Below are 14,092 nucleotides of genomic sequence, written 5' to 3' on the forward strand. Positions count from 1 at the left end.
TGCCTGAACCCCTGCTTCCCGCGCAATTCCCGCGCGGCCCCCCCGAGCACTGCAGCCTTCAGCTGATACAGACACACACTCACATATCATACATGACCTCCTGCGCACACGCCTACTCCAAATTTCAAGCAAGCAAACCCTGACCGACCCGGCGAGCGTTTTCCGGTTGTGACGCCGCGACTGCCTCCGGTCCGCTGCCGCACAGCACGTTCCAGTGCCCGCTGTTGGAAACCAACGTGAAGGAGGGCAGCAGCGCGCTAGATAGTGCAGCAGGGGGCGGGGACAGGAGCAGCAGCTGCAAGCCGGCGCTTGCAGGCGCCGCTGCAGCCACCGCCGGCCTAGCCCTCGGTGGTCGGCCCCCGGAGGGAGCGCACCTGCACCTGCACCTGCACCTTCACCCACACCCGCACGCCGCGTGGGGGTGCCATGGACGTGTCAACTGCTGCCAACAGCTGGGTGGACAGCTACTTGGAGGCGCTGGTGGGGCACTGGGGGGGTGGGCGGGGGCAGGGAGTAGAGGGTGGAGAGGCGCAGGAGGGGCGACAAGGAGGAGGCGAAAGCGGGGGCAGGGGCGCGGCTGCTGCGCGGTAGAAAGGGTTCGTAGGCCGCCAGAAAGGGTTGACTCCCTGTCCGGCGGCGAGGGCAGTCGGTCGGTCGGTCGGTCGGCTTGCGCGCTCAGCCCGCGACATACAGCCGCCGCGGCTTTCGCCAGAGCAGTGCATTGCGGGGCTGTGAAGCCCTTTCGCGCAGTTTCGTGCGGGGGAAAGTCGCCAGTCTTCCGCGGCTGTCAGGCATTGTTTGCCCGCACGGCCCGCTGGAGAGCTCGCCCGAACGTGCTGCCGCTACCGTGTTTTCCCCCTCCGCCTCGCGGAGGCCCGCCCCCCGCCCGCCACCCCCCCCCCCGTACCGGCGTACCGCTCCCTGCCCATACACCACATGATCACCTCAACACACGCCGCCTCACACACACACACACACACACACACACACACACACACACACACACACACACACACACACACACACACACACACACACACACACACACACACACACACACACACCGCATCCCACGCCCCCCCCCCCCGCCTCCTCAGATCTCCTCGGGTAGCCGCAGCGCTCTGGCCGCACGCACCGGCGCCGGCGCCGACGACTACTGCGTGCCCGAGGCGGTGGACGCGGACCGCCGCGTTTGCGCCAAGTACTACGTCAACCAGATCCTCAGCCTGGACGAGGACGCCCTGCGGCGCAGCTGGAACAAGGTGCGTGAGGGGCGGCGGGGGGGCGTGTGGAGGTTGTGTGGAGGTTGCGGGCAGTGAAGGCGTGGAGGCGTGGCGGTGGGCGGCACGTTCCATCGACCCAGATGGAGCTCTCCTGCCATTGGGCTTTCCATCTATTGCATACCACGCCCCCTACACACCTCGCCGGCCCGGCCCCGCCCGGCCCCCCACGCTCTGCCCCCACACTGCCCCCACACGCTCCCCCCACACGCACCCCACACGCCCCTTCCTCCCTATTCTTCTCCCCCCCCCCCCATCAGGTGGCCCGCACCAACCGGGACAGCCAGGCTGAGAAGGACGCGCGTGTGGAGTACCTGTCATGGCGCGTGTGGGCCATGAAGCGCAAGAGGGCGGCGCTGGCGGCCCGAGCCGCCGCCGCCGCCCGCCGCGCCGCCGCCGCCGCCGCCAGCGGCAGTGGCGGCGGCGCTGACGAGGCGGATGACGTAATGAGTGAGGGCCGTACGGCGCTGCTGTACCTGGACGACCTGGACACCACCGTGACACTGGAGGTGCGAGAGGGCGGGGGGTGGTGGGAAATGCGTGTGCGTGTGTATGTGCGGGTGTTACTGTGTGGCGCATCAACCCCGCACAACTCCACGAGCAGTCCCTGCTGGCTAGCCCTCGTACCGGCCTTCCTGCTGCAATTACACGCTAGCTGCATGATGGCTGGGCATGTTTCCTCATTCGCCACCCCGCAGCCTCTGGAGGAGGAGGCTGACGCCGTGGAGGAGGAGGCGGGTGGCAGCCGCGAGGGCGAGGACCAGGAGGAGGACGACGACAATGACAACGACCAGGAGGAGGAGGAGGCCGAGGCGGCTGGAGGCGGCGGCGGCGGCGGCGGGCGGCGCAGTCGGCTGGCGCAGGTGGCGGCGCGGCTGGCTGAGCCGCTGTCGGCAGACCAGGCCACTGTGCCCGACACCGAGCAGCCCGACGAGCAGGTGGGTGTTAAAGAGATAGCACGAGGGAAACCAACAAACTAAGACTGCGTACCGGGATGCGATGCAGCAAGGCCACGGAACGGCATATGAGGGTAGTTGAGGCGCAGCGCTGAGGCGGCGGGGTTCGAGTGCATGCATGCGCAGTGTCGTGTGGGGCTTGTGAAGGCCGCGATGGCACGCGCAGGCAGGAGAGATGGCGAGCTGTCAACCACACGCACGCGCCCCGCCTCACACATGACTTTCCTGACTCTCCCTTCACTACTCTTTCCCCTCCTCTCACAGTCTTGGGACGCCGTCTACCCAGCCACAGCCGCCGCCAAACAGGCCGCCGCCGCCGCCGCCCGAGGCGCCCGCCACGCGGCTGCCGCCGGCCACGCCGCCGCTGCTACTGCCGCTGACCGCAGCGGCGCAGCTACTGCCGGCGGCGGCGGCGGCTCGGGGCGACTGAGCTCAATGGAGGAGGCTGGCGACGCGGCGTCGACCTCCACAAGGACCATGGCGGGTGCGTGGCGCTGCGTTCCGTGTGCCGTGTGTTTGATGCTAACATGCGCACATATGCATATATGCGCACATATGTGTGTTTGATGCTAACATGCGCACATATGCATATATGCACAAGTATGCCATACGGTATCCATACACGCATACGCAAGGCTCTTAGCCACGCATATCTGCACTCAGCAGCTGCAGCCGCTCGGCCCTCTCCGCCCACACCATCTATATATCAGAACCACCGCCACCACTGATACAAGCACGCTCACAACCACCGGCACCACCACCACCACCACCACCACACACACTACTGCCTTCAACACTGCACCCACACCATCCCGCCCGCCTCCCCCCACTGCACCTCCTCCTCCTCCGCAGCGGCACGCGGCGCCAGTGGCCTCGCCGCCGCCGGCGCCAGCCTGGGCGGCCACAGCGGTAGCCAGCTGTCCCTGCGCTCCGCCCCGCCGGCCCTGTGCCTGCCGCCGCCGCCGCCGGGCACCCCGCCGACGTCGGTGTTCGCCGCCGCCGCCGGCTCCCCCGCCCTGCCGCCCCACCACCACCACTACCACCCATCCCTCCAGACCACCCCCACCAGCCCGGCGCCCCTCTCCCCAACCCTTCACCACCTCCACTCCTCCCCCGGCCCCGCCGCCCCCGGCCCCGCCGCCCCCGGCCCCGCTGCTACAGCCTCTGCCGCCGCTGCCGCCGCCGCTGCTACAGCCGGCACCACCAGCAGCAGCAGCAGCAGCAGCAGTGCTGCCCCCACGGAGGCTGACCTGGGTCTGCTGGTGGGCCGCCCCGGCAGCCCGCGGCGCTATGTGGTGCTGGTGTCGCTGCATGGGCTCGTGCGGGGGCGCCGCATGGAGCTGGGCCGAGACCCCGACACCGGAGGACAGGTGCTGGGGGGAGGGGGGGAGAGCGTGTGTGCGGGTGGGTGGGTGCGCGTGGGTGCATGGGTGGGTGGGGTAGAAGTCGAAACGATGTACACCTTGGAGCTGGGTGGATCAGTGTGGCAGTACTGCTGCAAGGGCTGGAGGGCCGCCGCCGCATGCAGCCAACTGGCCAGGTGCAGGCAACCCACTGGCGCCCCTCAACCCCCTCAACCCCGGCACACACACTCACAACACACACGCCCCCCCCCAGGTCAAGTATGTGGTGGAGCTGGCTCGGGCGCTGGGCCGCATCCCCTCCGTGGCGCGTGTGGACCTGCTGACGCGCCTCATCGCGGACCCACGGGTGAGGGGGAGGAGGGGGAGGGGGAGGGCGGGGGGCCGGGCAGGTGGGTGCTGGTGCTGCTGGGGGACACACGCACCGGCCCGCTGTTTGCTTGCGCAATCCGATGCACCCCTTCCCCTTGCGCTTTGTAGGGAACACACACACGCACGCAAAAACGCGCACACACACTTATACGTACACACGCGTGCAGGTGGACAAGAGCTACTCAGTTCCTGAGGAGCGGCTTGACACGGGCAGTAGCAATACCGGCAGTAGCAACACCGGCAGTAGCGGCGGCGCCGCTGCAGACGCGGCGGCCGCGCCACAGCCGCAGCAGCCGTCACCCGGCGATGCCGCCGCACCCGCGGCCAATAAACTCGGCGCCGGCAGTAGCCCGGCTGGTGCTGCTGCTACTGCTGCTGCTGCTACTGCTGCTGCTGCTGCCGACGACCCGTGCGGCGCCTTCATTGTCCGGCTGCCTGCCGGCCCGCCCAACGTCTACCTCAAGTGAGCAGGGCGCGTCCACACCAGCGCATCACAGCCCGGGACCAGACCACACACGGCCATTTACGGTGCCGAGGCAATCTCGCCTGTTGTTTTTCCTAGCACGCAACTCCTAGCCTACACACACACCTCCGCTTCCCACCCACAAACACACGCTCACACGCTGCCCCCCCACCCACCCCCCCCCACACACATACAAACCCCTCAGGAAGGAGGACCTTTGGCCGCACGTGCGCGAGTTCGCGGACCGGGCCCAGGCGCACGTGGCGGCGGCGCTGGCGCGGCTGGGCGCTGCGGGCCAGGCGGCGGAGCTGTGGGCGGTGCACGGCCACTACGCGGACGCGGGCGAGGCGGCGGCGCTGCTGGCGGCGGCGCTGGGCTGCCCCATGCTGCTGACCGGCCACTCGCTGGGGCGCAACAAAAAGGTGCGGTGTGGCGAGTAGCTGTGTGTGTATGTGTGTGTGGGGTGGGTTTGGTGGGGGGTGTGTGGTGGGGGTGTGTGTGGCGTTTGGGGCCGGTGCGGCTGGTGTGGCAATTTGGCGGTTGAAGCGGGTGCATGTTCAGGGGTGTTGACTCGTCCACTTGTTGCGACCTGGATTCACCCTCACTTCCGGTACCTTCCACACACCCCTTCCCACCCTCCCCGCCCCTCCCACCCTTCCCCTCGCGCTCCTGCGCTGCCCTGCCCTGCCCAGGCGCACCTGCTGGCTAGCGGCGCCGTGAGCCTGGCGGAGGTGGAGGCCACCTACCGCATCAGCCGCCGCATTGAGGCTGAGGAGCGCGCGCTGGACGCCGCGGCGGCGGTGTTCACAAGCACCGGGCAGGAGGTGGCGGAGCAGTGGGGGCTGTACGACGGGTGCGTGTGCGTGGGCGTGTGCGTGGCGTGGCGGGTGGGAGAGGCTGGGGGGAGGAATTGTTATGCGCACCATTCCCATGAGAGCGCCTTAGACGTCTGTCTCACGTAATGCGGCCAAGTCAGCCTCACCAATCCCAGGGACACCCCAGCCCATCGCAATGCAAGTCAACTGTGCCCAACCCGGCACACACACACCCCTAACCCCTACGCTTACCCCCACCCCTCTTCCTGCTCCAACCCCTCCCTCCCTCCCTCCCCCCACCTACTCCACGCACAGCTACCGCCCGCAGCTGGCGGCGGCACTGTCCGTGCGTGGCGTGCCGGGGCTGCACGTGCCTCGCATGGTGGTCATTCCCCCCGGTCTGGACTTCTCCTCCCTCAAGGTGGCGCTGCCGCCCGACCCCATCACCGCCCTGCTGGAGGCGTACGGCAGGGAGCAGCGCGAGATGCGGGAGCGGGAGCGGGAGGCGGGAGGCGGAGGGGGCGGCGGGGGTGGGGGCGCGGCAAGGTTGCTGCTGGTGAGTGGGGTGGATGGACGGTACGCACTGGGCGGCGGTAGCTAGTTGGGGGAATGGCGCTTTCGCTTTCCAGGCTGTAGCGACCTGGCATGTTATATGTGCATGTGCGTGTGTGTGCGTGTGTGTGGGCTGGAGCTAGGGGTTGTTAGGGGTTCCGGCCGCTATCAAACGCCTCCCTCGCGCCCCCGCCCTCGCGCCCAGGGCGGCGGCGGCAGTGGGCGCTGGGGCGTGTCCCGCACCGCCACCCCGCCCGCCATCACCCGGGCCTCCAGCCTGGAGAGCACGCAGCAGCAGCAGCAGCAGCAGCAGCAGGTGGCAGGAAGCAAAGCACCTGCCGCGGTGCCGTCACTCAATGGTGAGCGATCAACGAATGCTGCTGAGTAGTTGCAGTATGTGTCGCTCAGTGGTGAGCGGGCAGCGAGAGCAGATTATGAAAAGCTAGCTTCCATGCCTTGCCCCATCTGGCGCACGGTAGCTGCTAACGCACTACTGACGGTGCTGCCGCTGTCCTTTTTGTGTGCGGTACCGGCATGTTGCTGCTCAAACAGGAGAGCTCCCAAGCCCGCCCGGAGAGGCCGCTGAGGCCCCGGCTTCGGCCGCCGCCGCTGCCGCCACTGACGGCGTTGCCACTCGTCAGCTGGCCCACTCGCCATCGCCGCCGGCGGCGGATGTCGCTGCTACTGTCGCAGACGGCATGTCGCCCCACTGCAGCAAGAAGCCGCCGCCTCCGGACAACCAAGCAGCTGACGGCGCCGCCGACGTCGCCGCCGCGCCTGCGCCTCCAGGCCTCACCATCGCCACCCCACCCGGAATCAAGCCGCCGCGCCCCGTGCGCGTCTCCGTCAACGGCGCCCCTGCATCCACCGCCGCCGGCACTGGCGCCGCCACGCCGCCGCGCTCGCCCCGCATTGGCTCCGGCGGTGGCGCCGCCTCCGCCTTCAGCGCGGCATCGCCCTTCGGCGCCCCGGGCACCCCCACCCGCCGCGCGCTGCTACAGCAGCTCGAGTTAGCGGGCGGCAGTAGCAGCGGCGGAGGCGGAGGCGGAGGCGGCGGTGCTACAACCGCGATGGTGGCGGCTCCGCCTCCGCAGCCGCTGCTGTCGGGCCCTCAGGCCAGCGGTGTGTTCTCCGAGCCCCCCATTTGGAGCGAGGTGCGCCCGTGTCGGCGTGTGTAAGAGTGTGTGTATGACATGCGTGTGCGTGTGTGGGGGGCCACGATTGTATATGTGTGTGTATCGACTACCCCTCCCCCCTCTCCAGTCCCCAGCAACGCCACCACCACGTACCACGCGTGCACGCGTCCGGTGCCCCCGCCCCCACTCGCCCGCCCCCCCACTCGCCGCCCCCCTCCCCTGCGTTGTTCACATGAACGGCTACCCCCCCCCCCGGCCCCCCCCTGTTAGGTGCACCGCTTCCTGCGCAACCCCGCCAAGCCCGTCATCCTGGCTATGTCGCGCCCCGACGCCAAGAAGAACGTGACGGCGCTGGTGCGCGCGTACGGCGGCAGTGCCGTACTGCGGCGGCTGGCCAACCTGGTGCTGGTGCTGGTGAGGGAGGGAGAGGGGGGGGGGGGAGCGGGGGAGGGGGAGGGGGAGGGGAAAGGGAGGGAGGGGGGAGGGGCGGAGGGTGGGGAGAGGTTCCCCACCCGCACCACACCAGTCCTCGCTGCCTTCCATGTGTGTTCGTGCCAAACACGTCGCCTGCCGCCGCATCCCCCGAAACTCTACCCCCACCCCCACCTCACCCCCACACCCCCGCAGGGCAACCGAGACGCCATCGACAGCATGGCTCCCGGCTCGGCCCGGGTGATGGAGGGGGTGCTCAAGCTGGTGGACGGCTACGACCTGTACGGCAGCGTGGCATACCCCAAGGTGTGCGGCGGTTGGGGTGTGGCGATTGGGCGGGGTGGGGTGTCGGGGGAAGGGGGTGTACTGCATGTCACCCGTGTCACCGTGTGTGTGCTGCCAAGGTTTCGTGTGCTGCTGTTGCGATCTCGTGCGTCTACCCTCTCCCCATTCAGTCCCTACACGCATCCCTCCTCACCCCCACCCCCTCCACACCCCCTCCATCTCCCCACACACACAGCGCCACTCGCAGTCCGACATCTCAGACATCTACAACCTGGCCGCAGCCACACGCGGCGTGTTCGTGAACGTGGCGCTGCAGGTGTGCGTGACTGTGTGTGTGTGTGTTAAAGAGCACAAGGAAAACATTACGCGTAGGACTCTGTGTGTGTGTGCAAATGTGACTGTCCTTGTGTCAGTTTTGCTTGTGTAGTCCATTGCGAGTCACCACACCTGCCTCCCGCCTGCACCAGCCTGCCTGCAACTCCTGGCAACCCCAACCACCCCAACCAATCCCAACCAACCCCAACTAACCCCCCACTCCAGGAGCCGTTCGGTCTGACGCTGATCGAGGCGGCGGCACACGGCGTCCCCATCGTGGCCACCTGCCACGGCGGCCCCGTGGACATCGTGGCCACACTGCACAACGGCGTGACTGTGGAGCCGGCTGACGTGGCCGCCATTGCGGGCGCAGTCACAGACATCATCACACGCCCCGAGCTGTGGGACAGCTACAGCGCCAATGGCAGGTGCGTGGGTGGATGGGTGCGTGGGTGAGGTGGGCGGGTGGGTGAGGTGGGTGGGAAGTGGGGGAGGTGTACTTGGCTGGGTGGCCATTTACACGATGGCACGATGACACACTCGTGCCCCCTCTGCTTGCTTTGGGATCTGGAATGAACTGCTACATCCCCACGCCCGCGACCCTGCTACCCTTGCCCCCATCCACCTGTACGTACCTTCAAACCACCCAATCATACGCGCACGCACAAACACAGGAACAACATCCTAGCCTACTCCTGGCCCAGCCACGTCCTCAACTACCTGCGGGCAGTGGATGGACGAGCAGCGCCGCCGCCGCTGCCGCCACCGCCTCCCACACCCGGTGGCTCGGCCTTCGCCGCGGCAGCGGCCGGCGCCGCCGCCACCACTGCCATCGCCACACCCGGAGCCGCCTCTGACCCATCGGCCTCGTACCTCTACTCAACCGCCGCGTCTGCGGCGGCGGCCGCCGCCGCCGGCTATGCCGGTCTGCTGCCGCTGCCGCCGCCGTCACTGATTGGCGGCGCCGGCGCCGGCGGCACCAGTGGCGGTGGCGCGGGCGAGGGCGGCGGCAGCGCGGGTGGCGGCGGCGGCGGCTGCCCCGGCGGCTGCTACGGCTCACCGCAGTTGCGTGCGGCTTTCAGTTTGTCGTACGACGACCTCAACCAACTCAGTCGCGTGGCTGGAGACCAGGTACGTACAGACACGGTGGCGGCGGGCTGGCGGCGGCGCGGGTTGGGGCGCGTTGTTGCGCATCTGCGCTGCATGCACTACCAATGTTGTTGCTTGCTTGATGGTGGTCACGGCAGCGCTCCTCGCTCCTCCCTTACTCCTGCCGCCTCGCCTCCCCTCGCGCCTCCTCTCCTCACCCCATTGCCTCCTCCCCTTCCCCTCCCTCACCCTCCCTCCCGCACCTCCCGCACCTCCAGGGCCTGCCGGCCCTGGGCGCCGCCCTGAACGACCTAGCCGCCGCCCGCGCCACCTCACTGCCCTTCGAGCTCAGCCCCGCAGTGGCGGCGGCGGCGGCGCAGGCGGCCGTAGCCGTACAGATTGGCGGCGCGGCGGCGGCGGCCGGCATCAAAGCCGCCGATGCCGCTGATGAGGCCGAGGCGGAGGCAGAGGCTGCTACTGCTGCTGCTACTGCTGGTAGCGCTGACGCGGTGGGCGCTGCTACAGCCGCGGGCGGCGCCGACGGCGCGATGAAGCAGGGCGGCGGTGTGCCGGCGGCGGCGGCGGACGGCAGTAGCGGCAGCGGTGGCGGCGGCGGCAGCCGCGGCAAGGCGGCGCAGGTGGCGGTGGTGGCTAAGAAGGCGGCGCAGGCTGTAGCAGCCGCGGCCGCCGACCTCCTGCACAAGCAGCGGAACCGCGCCGCCGCCGCCGCCGCCGGCATAACCGCCACGACCACCAGCGCTGACGTCGCCTCTGCCGCTGGCGCCGCCGCTGAGCCTGCCGACGGAGCTGTAGCAAGTGCTACTGCCGACGACACCACCAGCAGCAGCACCAAGCCCACGCACCGCCGCGGCAGTTTCTCCTTTGACGCCATCAGTGACCCCGTGTTCGCGGCCGCCGCCGCCTCCGCCGCCGCCGGCCTGCACCTGTCGCCCGACGTGATGGCACCGCTACTGCCGCCGCCACCACAGACGGGCTTGAACTCGGGCTCGGGCGCCCTGGCGGCGGCGGCGCCTCCGCCTCCGCCGGCGCCGGTGATTGACCTCTTCCCGGTGGGTGCTCGGTGCGGGCGGGCAGACAGTGACCGACTAGTGTACGGAAGGTCTTGCAGCTACCTCCACGCCCTGTTTGCGCAGCGTTCCAAGTTCTATGACAGAAGCTTCCTTGCACTGATACACATGACAACTGCGTCAAAGCATTTGCATAATCGATAGAAGCGTGTGCTGCTCGTTAGTAGTCATAAGGCACCCACATGCTCGTATCCCACGTACGACCGGAACAGGGCGCCCGACTGCTCATGCAAGACCGGCTGCTGCCCTCCGCCACCTCAGCCTCAGCAGCCTCCACCGGCGGAAGCGCCAGCAACGCTGGCAGCGCCAACACCACCCCCGGCCCCACGGCTGCCGCCGCCCCCGGCCCCGCCGGGCGCTGGCTGGTGTTCGCGTGTGACTGTGCAGCCGACCTGACCGCAGCCGCCGCCGCCGTGGCGGCGGTGGCGGCCGCCCGCCGCGCCGCCACCTCCCTGTACGACATCCCCGACCGACTTGCGGAGCTGCTGCGGGCGGCGGCGGGCGGCGGTGATGGCGGCGGCATGCAGGAGTCGCCGGTAGGTGCTACTGCGGTACTCCTGCACGGCTTGCGAGCGCCCGTCACATGCCTCTCTTGATATGCACCTGACACGCCTCTCTTGACACGCCCGCATCACTGCCCGGGCTCCTTTCCCTCGCTGACGCCCGCCTTATATACATACCCCACAGCTGGTGGCGGCGGTGCGTCACGCCATCGAGCCCGCCATCAACAACCACCACCAGCACCACCAGCAGCCTCACCAGGACCTGCCCCACGCGCTTGACGCCGGCGAGGCCGCCGCCGCCAGTGATGCGGTGGCGGCGCCGCCGCCTCCGCCGCCGCCACCCGCCCAGCTGCTGGGTCTGGGGCTTCTGAGCTGCCTGGGGTGCACCGACACGCGCGCGGCGCTGGCGGCGGCGGCGGCGGCGGCGGCGGACGCAGCAGTGGAGGCGGCGGGGGTGCGTGTGGGCGGCGGCGGCGGCGGCGGCCACAGCTGCAACGTCACCACTGTGCTACAGGTTGGTGCGGCTTCGCGCCTTCGCCTGCGAGTCACGTCACGCACGTGCGGCCTGCTGGCTACCGAGAGCCCTGTTGCTGTCTTCTCCGCGCCTCCATCCGTGCTTCGCCGCATGTCATGCGCTGCTGCTGTGCTTCCTTCACCCCCTCTCAAGCCTCCTCCCTCTGCTTCCCCCGTCCCTGATCCGAACGCAACCGCCACCTCATCTCTCACCCCTCACCCCAGGAGTTGGACTTCATGAGCTGCAACAACGCCTGCCAGCTCTGGCTCACAGGCGCCAAGAACAGCACCGAGCAGCCCCAGCCCCAGCCCCAGCCCCCGCCGCCGCCCCCGCAGCTGCTGTTTGACGAGCGCTACGACCGCCACGTGGAGCACTTCTGGGACGCCACCGCCGCAAAGCAGGTCAGTGTTAGGGGGAAGGCACCTACGTTTGCACCCATGCACCTCAGCCACAGCCACGCTGATTGTATCCGCACATGCACGCGTGCACACGCGCAGGTGGTGCGGCGGGTGCTGTCCAACCGCAGCGGCTGGGGCCGGCTGCCTCTGGGTCGGCCCGGCCAGCCGCCGCCGCGCATTAGCGCCCTGGGCCCGCTGCACATCATGGCCACCTTCACGGGCGCCGCGGCGGCGGGGCTGGACCCCGCGGCACTGCTGGCGCGCTTCCGGCGCAAGCTGAGGCTGTCAGGTGCGGCGTTTGTGTGCGTGTGGGTGGATGGGTGGGTGGGGGTTGTAAATACCAGCCCAAACTAAACCAGACCAAGCCTAAACTAAACCAAACCAAGCCTAAGTGCCGGAGCACAGGCAGAGGCGGGTGGGGGCGTTGGTGTACGGTGTGGTGCTACCGATGCGGTACACGTGTACATAAACATCCACACAATAATCTCAACGCCTTGCTTCCCTCACTGCGGTCCTGCAGGTCTGCGGGCCCAGCTGGTGGTGACGCCGCCCGTGGCGCCCGCCAGCAGCGGCCGCGCCGGCAGCGCCACCGGCGGCGGGCTGCTGCAGCTGCTGGGCAGCCGCTCCGTGAGCTGCCTGCTGCAGGGCATGACGCCGCTACAGCCGCACCTGCAGCTGCCGATGGCGGCTTCCGGCGGCGGCGGCGCTGCCCATGCTGCTAGCACCTCCGGCGGCCTGGCTTCAGGCGGCGGCGGCGGTGTCAGCCGGACGGGTGCGGGTGGTGGTGGCGGCGGCGGGCTGCTGGCCCGTGCGGGCTCCAGCGGGAGCGATGGTGGCGGAGCCGCCGCCACCACCACCACCACCGCTCTCGGCGACACGCAGCAGGCGACAGTCCTGCAGCCGGGCGGCAGTAGTGGTGGTGGCGGCACCGCCGTGGCTACCGCCGGTGCTACAGCTGCTGCTACTGCCGCGGCGGGCGGCTTCACACTTCACGTTGTGCCGCTGCGCGCCAGTCGGTCCCTGGTGCTACGGTACGTGGCGTGCCGGTACGGCCTGGACCTGGAGCACCTGACACTGGCGGCATTCCACCTGGGCGGCAGTAGCACTGCTGCTGCTGGCGGCGGCGGCGGTGCTGGCGGCAGTGGCAGTAGCAGCCGTGCTGCTGGTGCTGCTGGTGCTGCTGCTACTGCCGCAGCCGGCTCGGCGGTGGTGGCTATGCGCTGCAGTGACGGCGAGGACCTGGTTTCGGGTGTGCCGCGTGTGGTGCTACTGCCCGCGCCGCCGCTGCAGCAGCCGGCTGCAGCTGCAGCTACAGCCCCGCAGCACCAGCACCAGCAGCAGCAGGCTGCAGTGGTGCCGGCTGGCGCCGGCGGTGGCGCGGGCGGGTGCACGTTCCCTGTGGACCTGACGCCCTTCAGCGCCAGCAGCCGCATCCTCGTGCTGTCGTAGTAGGCAGTAGTAACTGGTGAATGTGGTGCGGGCATGCGTGTGTGGGCCTGGGCCTGGGCATGGGCGCATGCTGTGCGCTGTGTGCGTGTGTGTGCTTGTGCACATGGGGGAGGGCGCCCTGGGCCCCGCGCTGGTGTTAGGAGATTGGAGACTGGGAGAGCAACGGATTTGAGAGTGCGTGCAGTGAGGTTCCCCAAAGTTTTCTCCCGCCGAGATCGGCACAGGGCGGGACGGGTTTTGCCCAGCGCTGACGGTCGGGTTGCTTGAAGTCCCCGCCCTACGAGGCCCGGACTAGCTAGATAGGGTTAAGTTGCACAGCACGGCCCCGCTGTGGCCAAGATTGGATGGCGGCAGTAGCTAGTTGAAGAACGTGTTGACTGTACGAGAAGCTAAGCAAAATAAATGGAGAGGGCTATTGCCCGGCACTGCTGACGACACTTCTGGCCTCATCGGCCAACACGCGTCCGCATTGGGGCGCAGCACACACGTGTGTGGCTGTGTGTTAGACGGGTATGAGCGCGACATGTGCGTGATTGCTGAACCGCGGCCGCCAAGGACGTCCCGCGATTAGAGGAACAGCCGAGTTGCAAATGGGTGTCTTTTGTAGCGATCCCGATTTCTGCTGATACATGGTGAGATGGTGGTGGCGGTTCAAGCAAGCGCCACATGAGCTGGGCTAGGACAGCCGCGGGGTGCGCGTTGGGACGGAGAGGTTCCGGATGGGTCCACCCGGCGGCGGCAGCAGCAGACGCAACTCGCAAGGTTGTTGAGTTCCCACAATGCTGAGAGCAAAGCTGAATGGCACATTGATACATTGATACTACGTTATGTGGCGCGCTGGGAAAAAGGAAGGCACGCAGGGAACGGACCCGAGCAGCTGCGAACTGCACGGGCGCAATAAGTCCCACGTAACAGACGGCTGTTGAAACTGGAATGGACCAGAGGCGCGTACCAGAGCGCCGCCCTGCGGTTCGACCCCGTACCCCTGCCCCCAGTTGCGTCGCGGTGCAAGGATATGGAGAGCGCTGACGGTTGAGCAGGTGACAGATTGGTAGGCGCAGAGTTGAGAGAGGCATTGTCGAGC

General features: G+C 68.5%; 1 protein-coding gene across 1 annotated transcript; it reads left to right on the forward strand.

Annotated features, from left to right (window-relative positions):
• The first annotated feature begins 88 nt into the window (after nt 1-88).
• CHLRE_12g524000v5 (uncharacterized protein) lies at nt 89-14,090 on the forward strand. The gene is made up of 24 exons (XM_043068424.1): nt 89-480; nt 1,098-1,262; nt 1,541-1,789; nt 1,979-2,218; nt 2,501-2,720; nt 3,089-3,606; nt 3,854-3,946; nt 4,137-4,432; nt 4,638-4,854; nt 5,125-5,285; nt 5,563-5,803; nt 6,005-6,158; nt 6,352-6,953; nt 7,206-7,349; nt 7,563-7,673; nt 7,888-7,968; nt 8,193-8,395; nt 8,642-9,098; nt 9,335-10,126; nt 10,357-10,680; nt 10,832-11,161; nt 11,386-11,562; nt 11,659-11,848; nt 12,080-14,090. Exons 1-24 carry the CDS (start codon nt 427-429, stop codon nt 13,006-13,008), a joined length of 6,948 nt encoding a protein of 2,315 aa, XP_042918519.1. The 5' UTR covers nt 89-426; the 3' UTR covers nt 13,009-14,090.
• Nucleotides 14,091-14,092: the final 2 nt, after the last annotated feature.

The sequence above is a fragment of the Chlamydomonas reinhardtii genome, chromosome 12 (assembly GCF_000002595.2).
Source record: "Chlamydomonas reinhardtii strain CC-503 cw92 mt+ chromosome 12, whole genome shotgun sequence".
In the NCBI taxonomy this organism is placed as follows: Eukaryota; Viridiplantae; Chlorophyta; class Chlorophyceae; order Chlamydomonadales; family Chlamydomonadaceae; genus Chlamydomonas; species Chlamydomonas reinhardtii.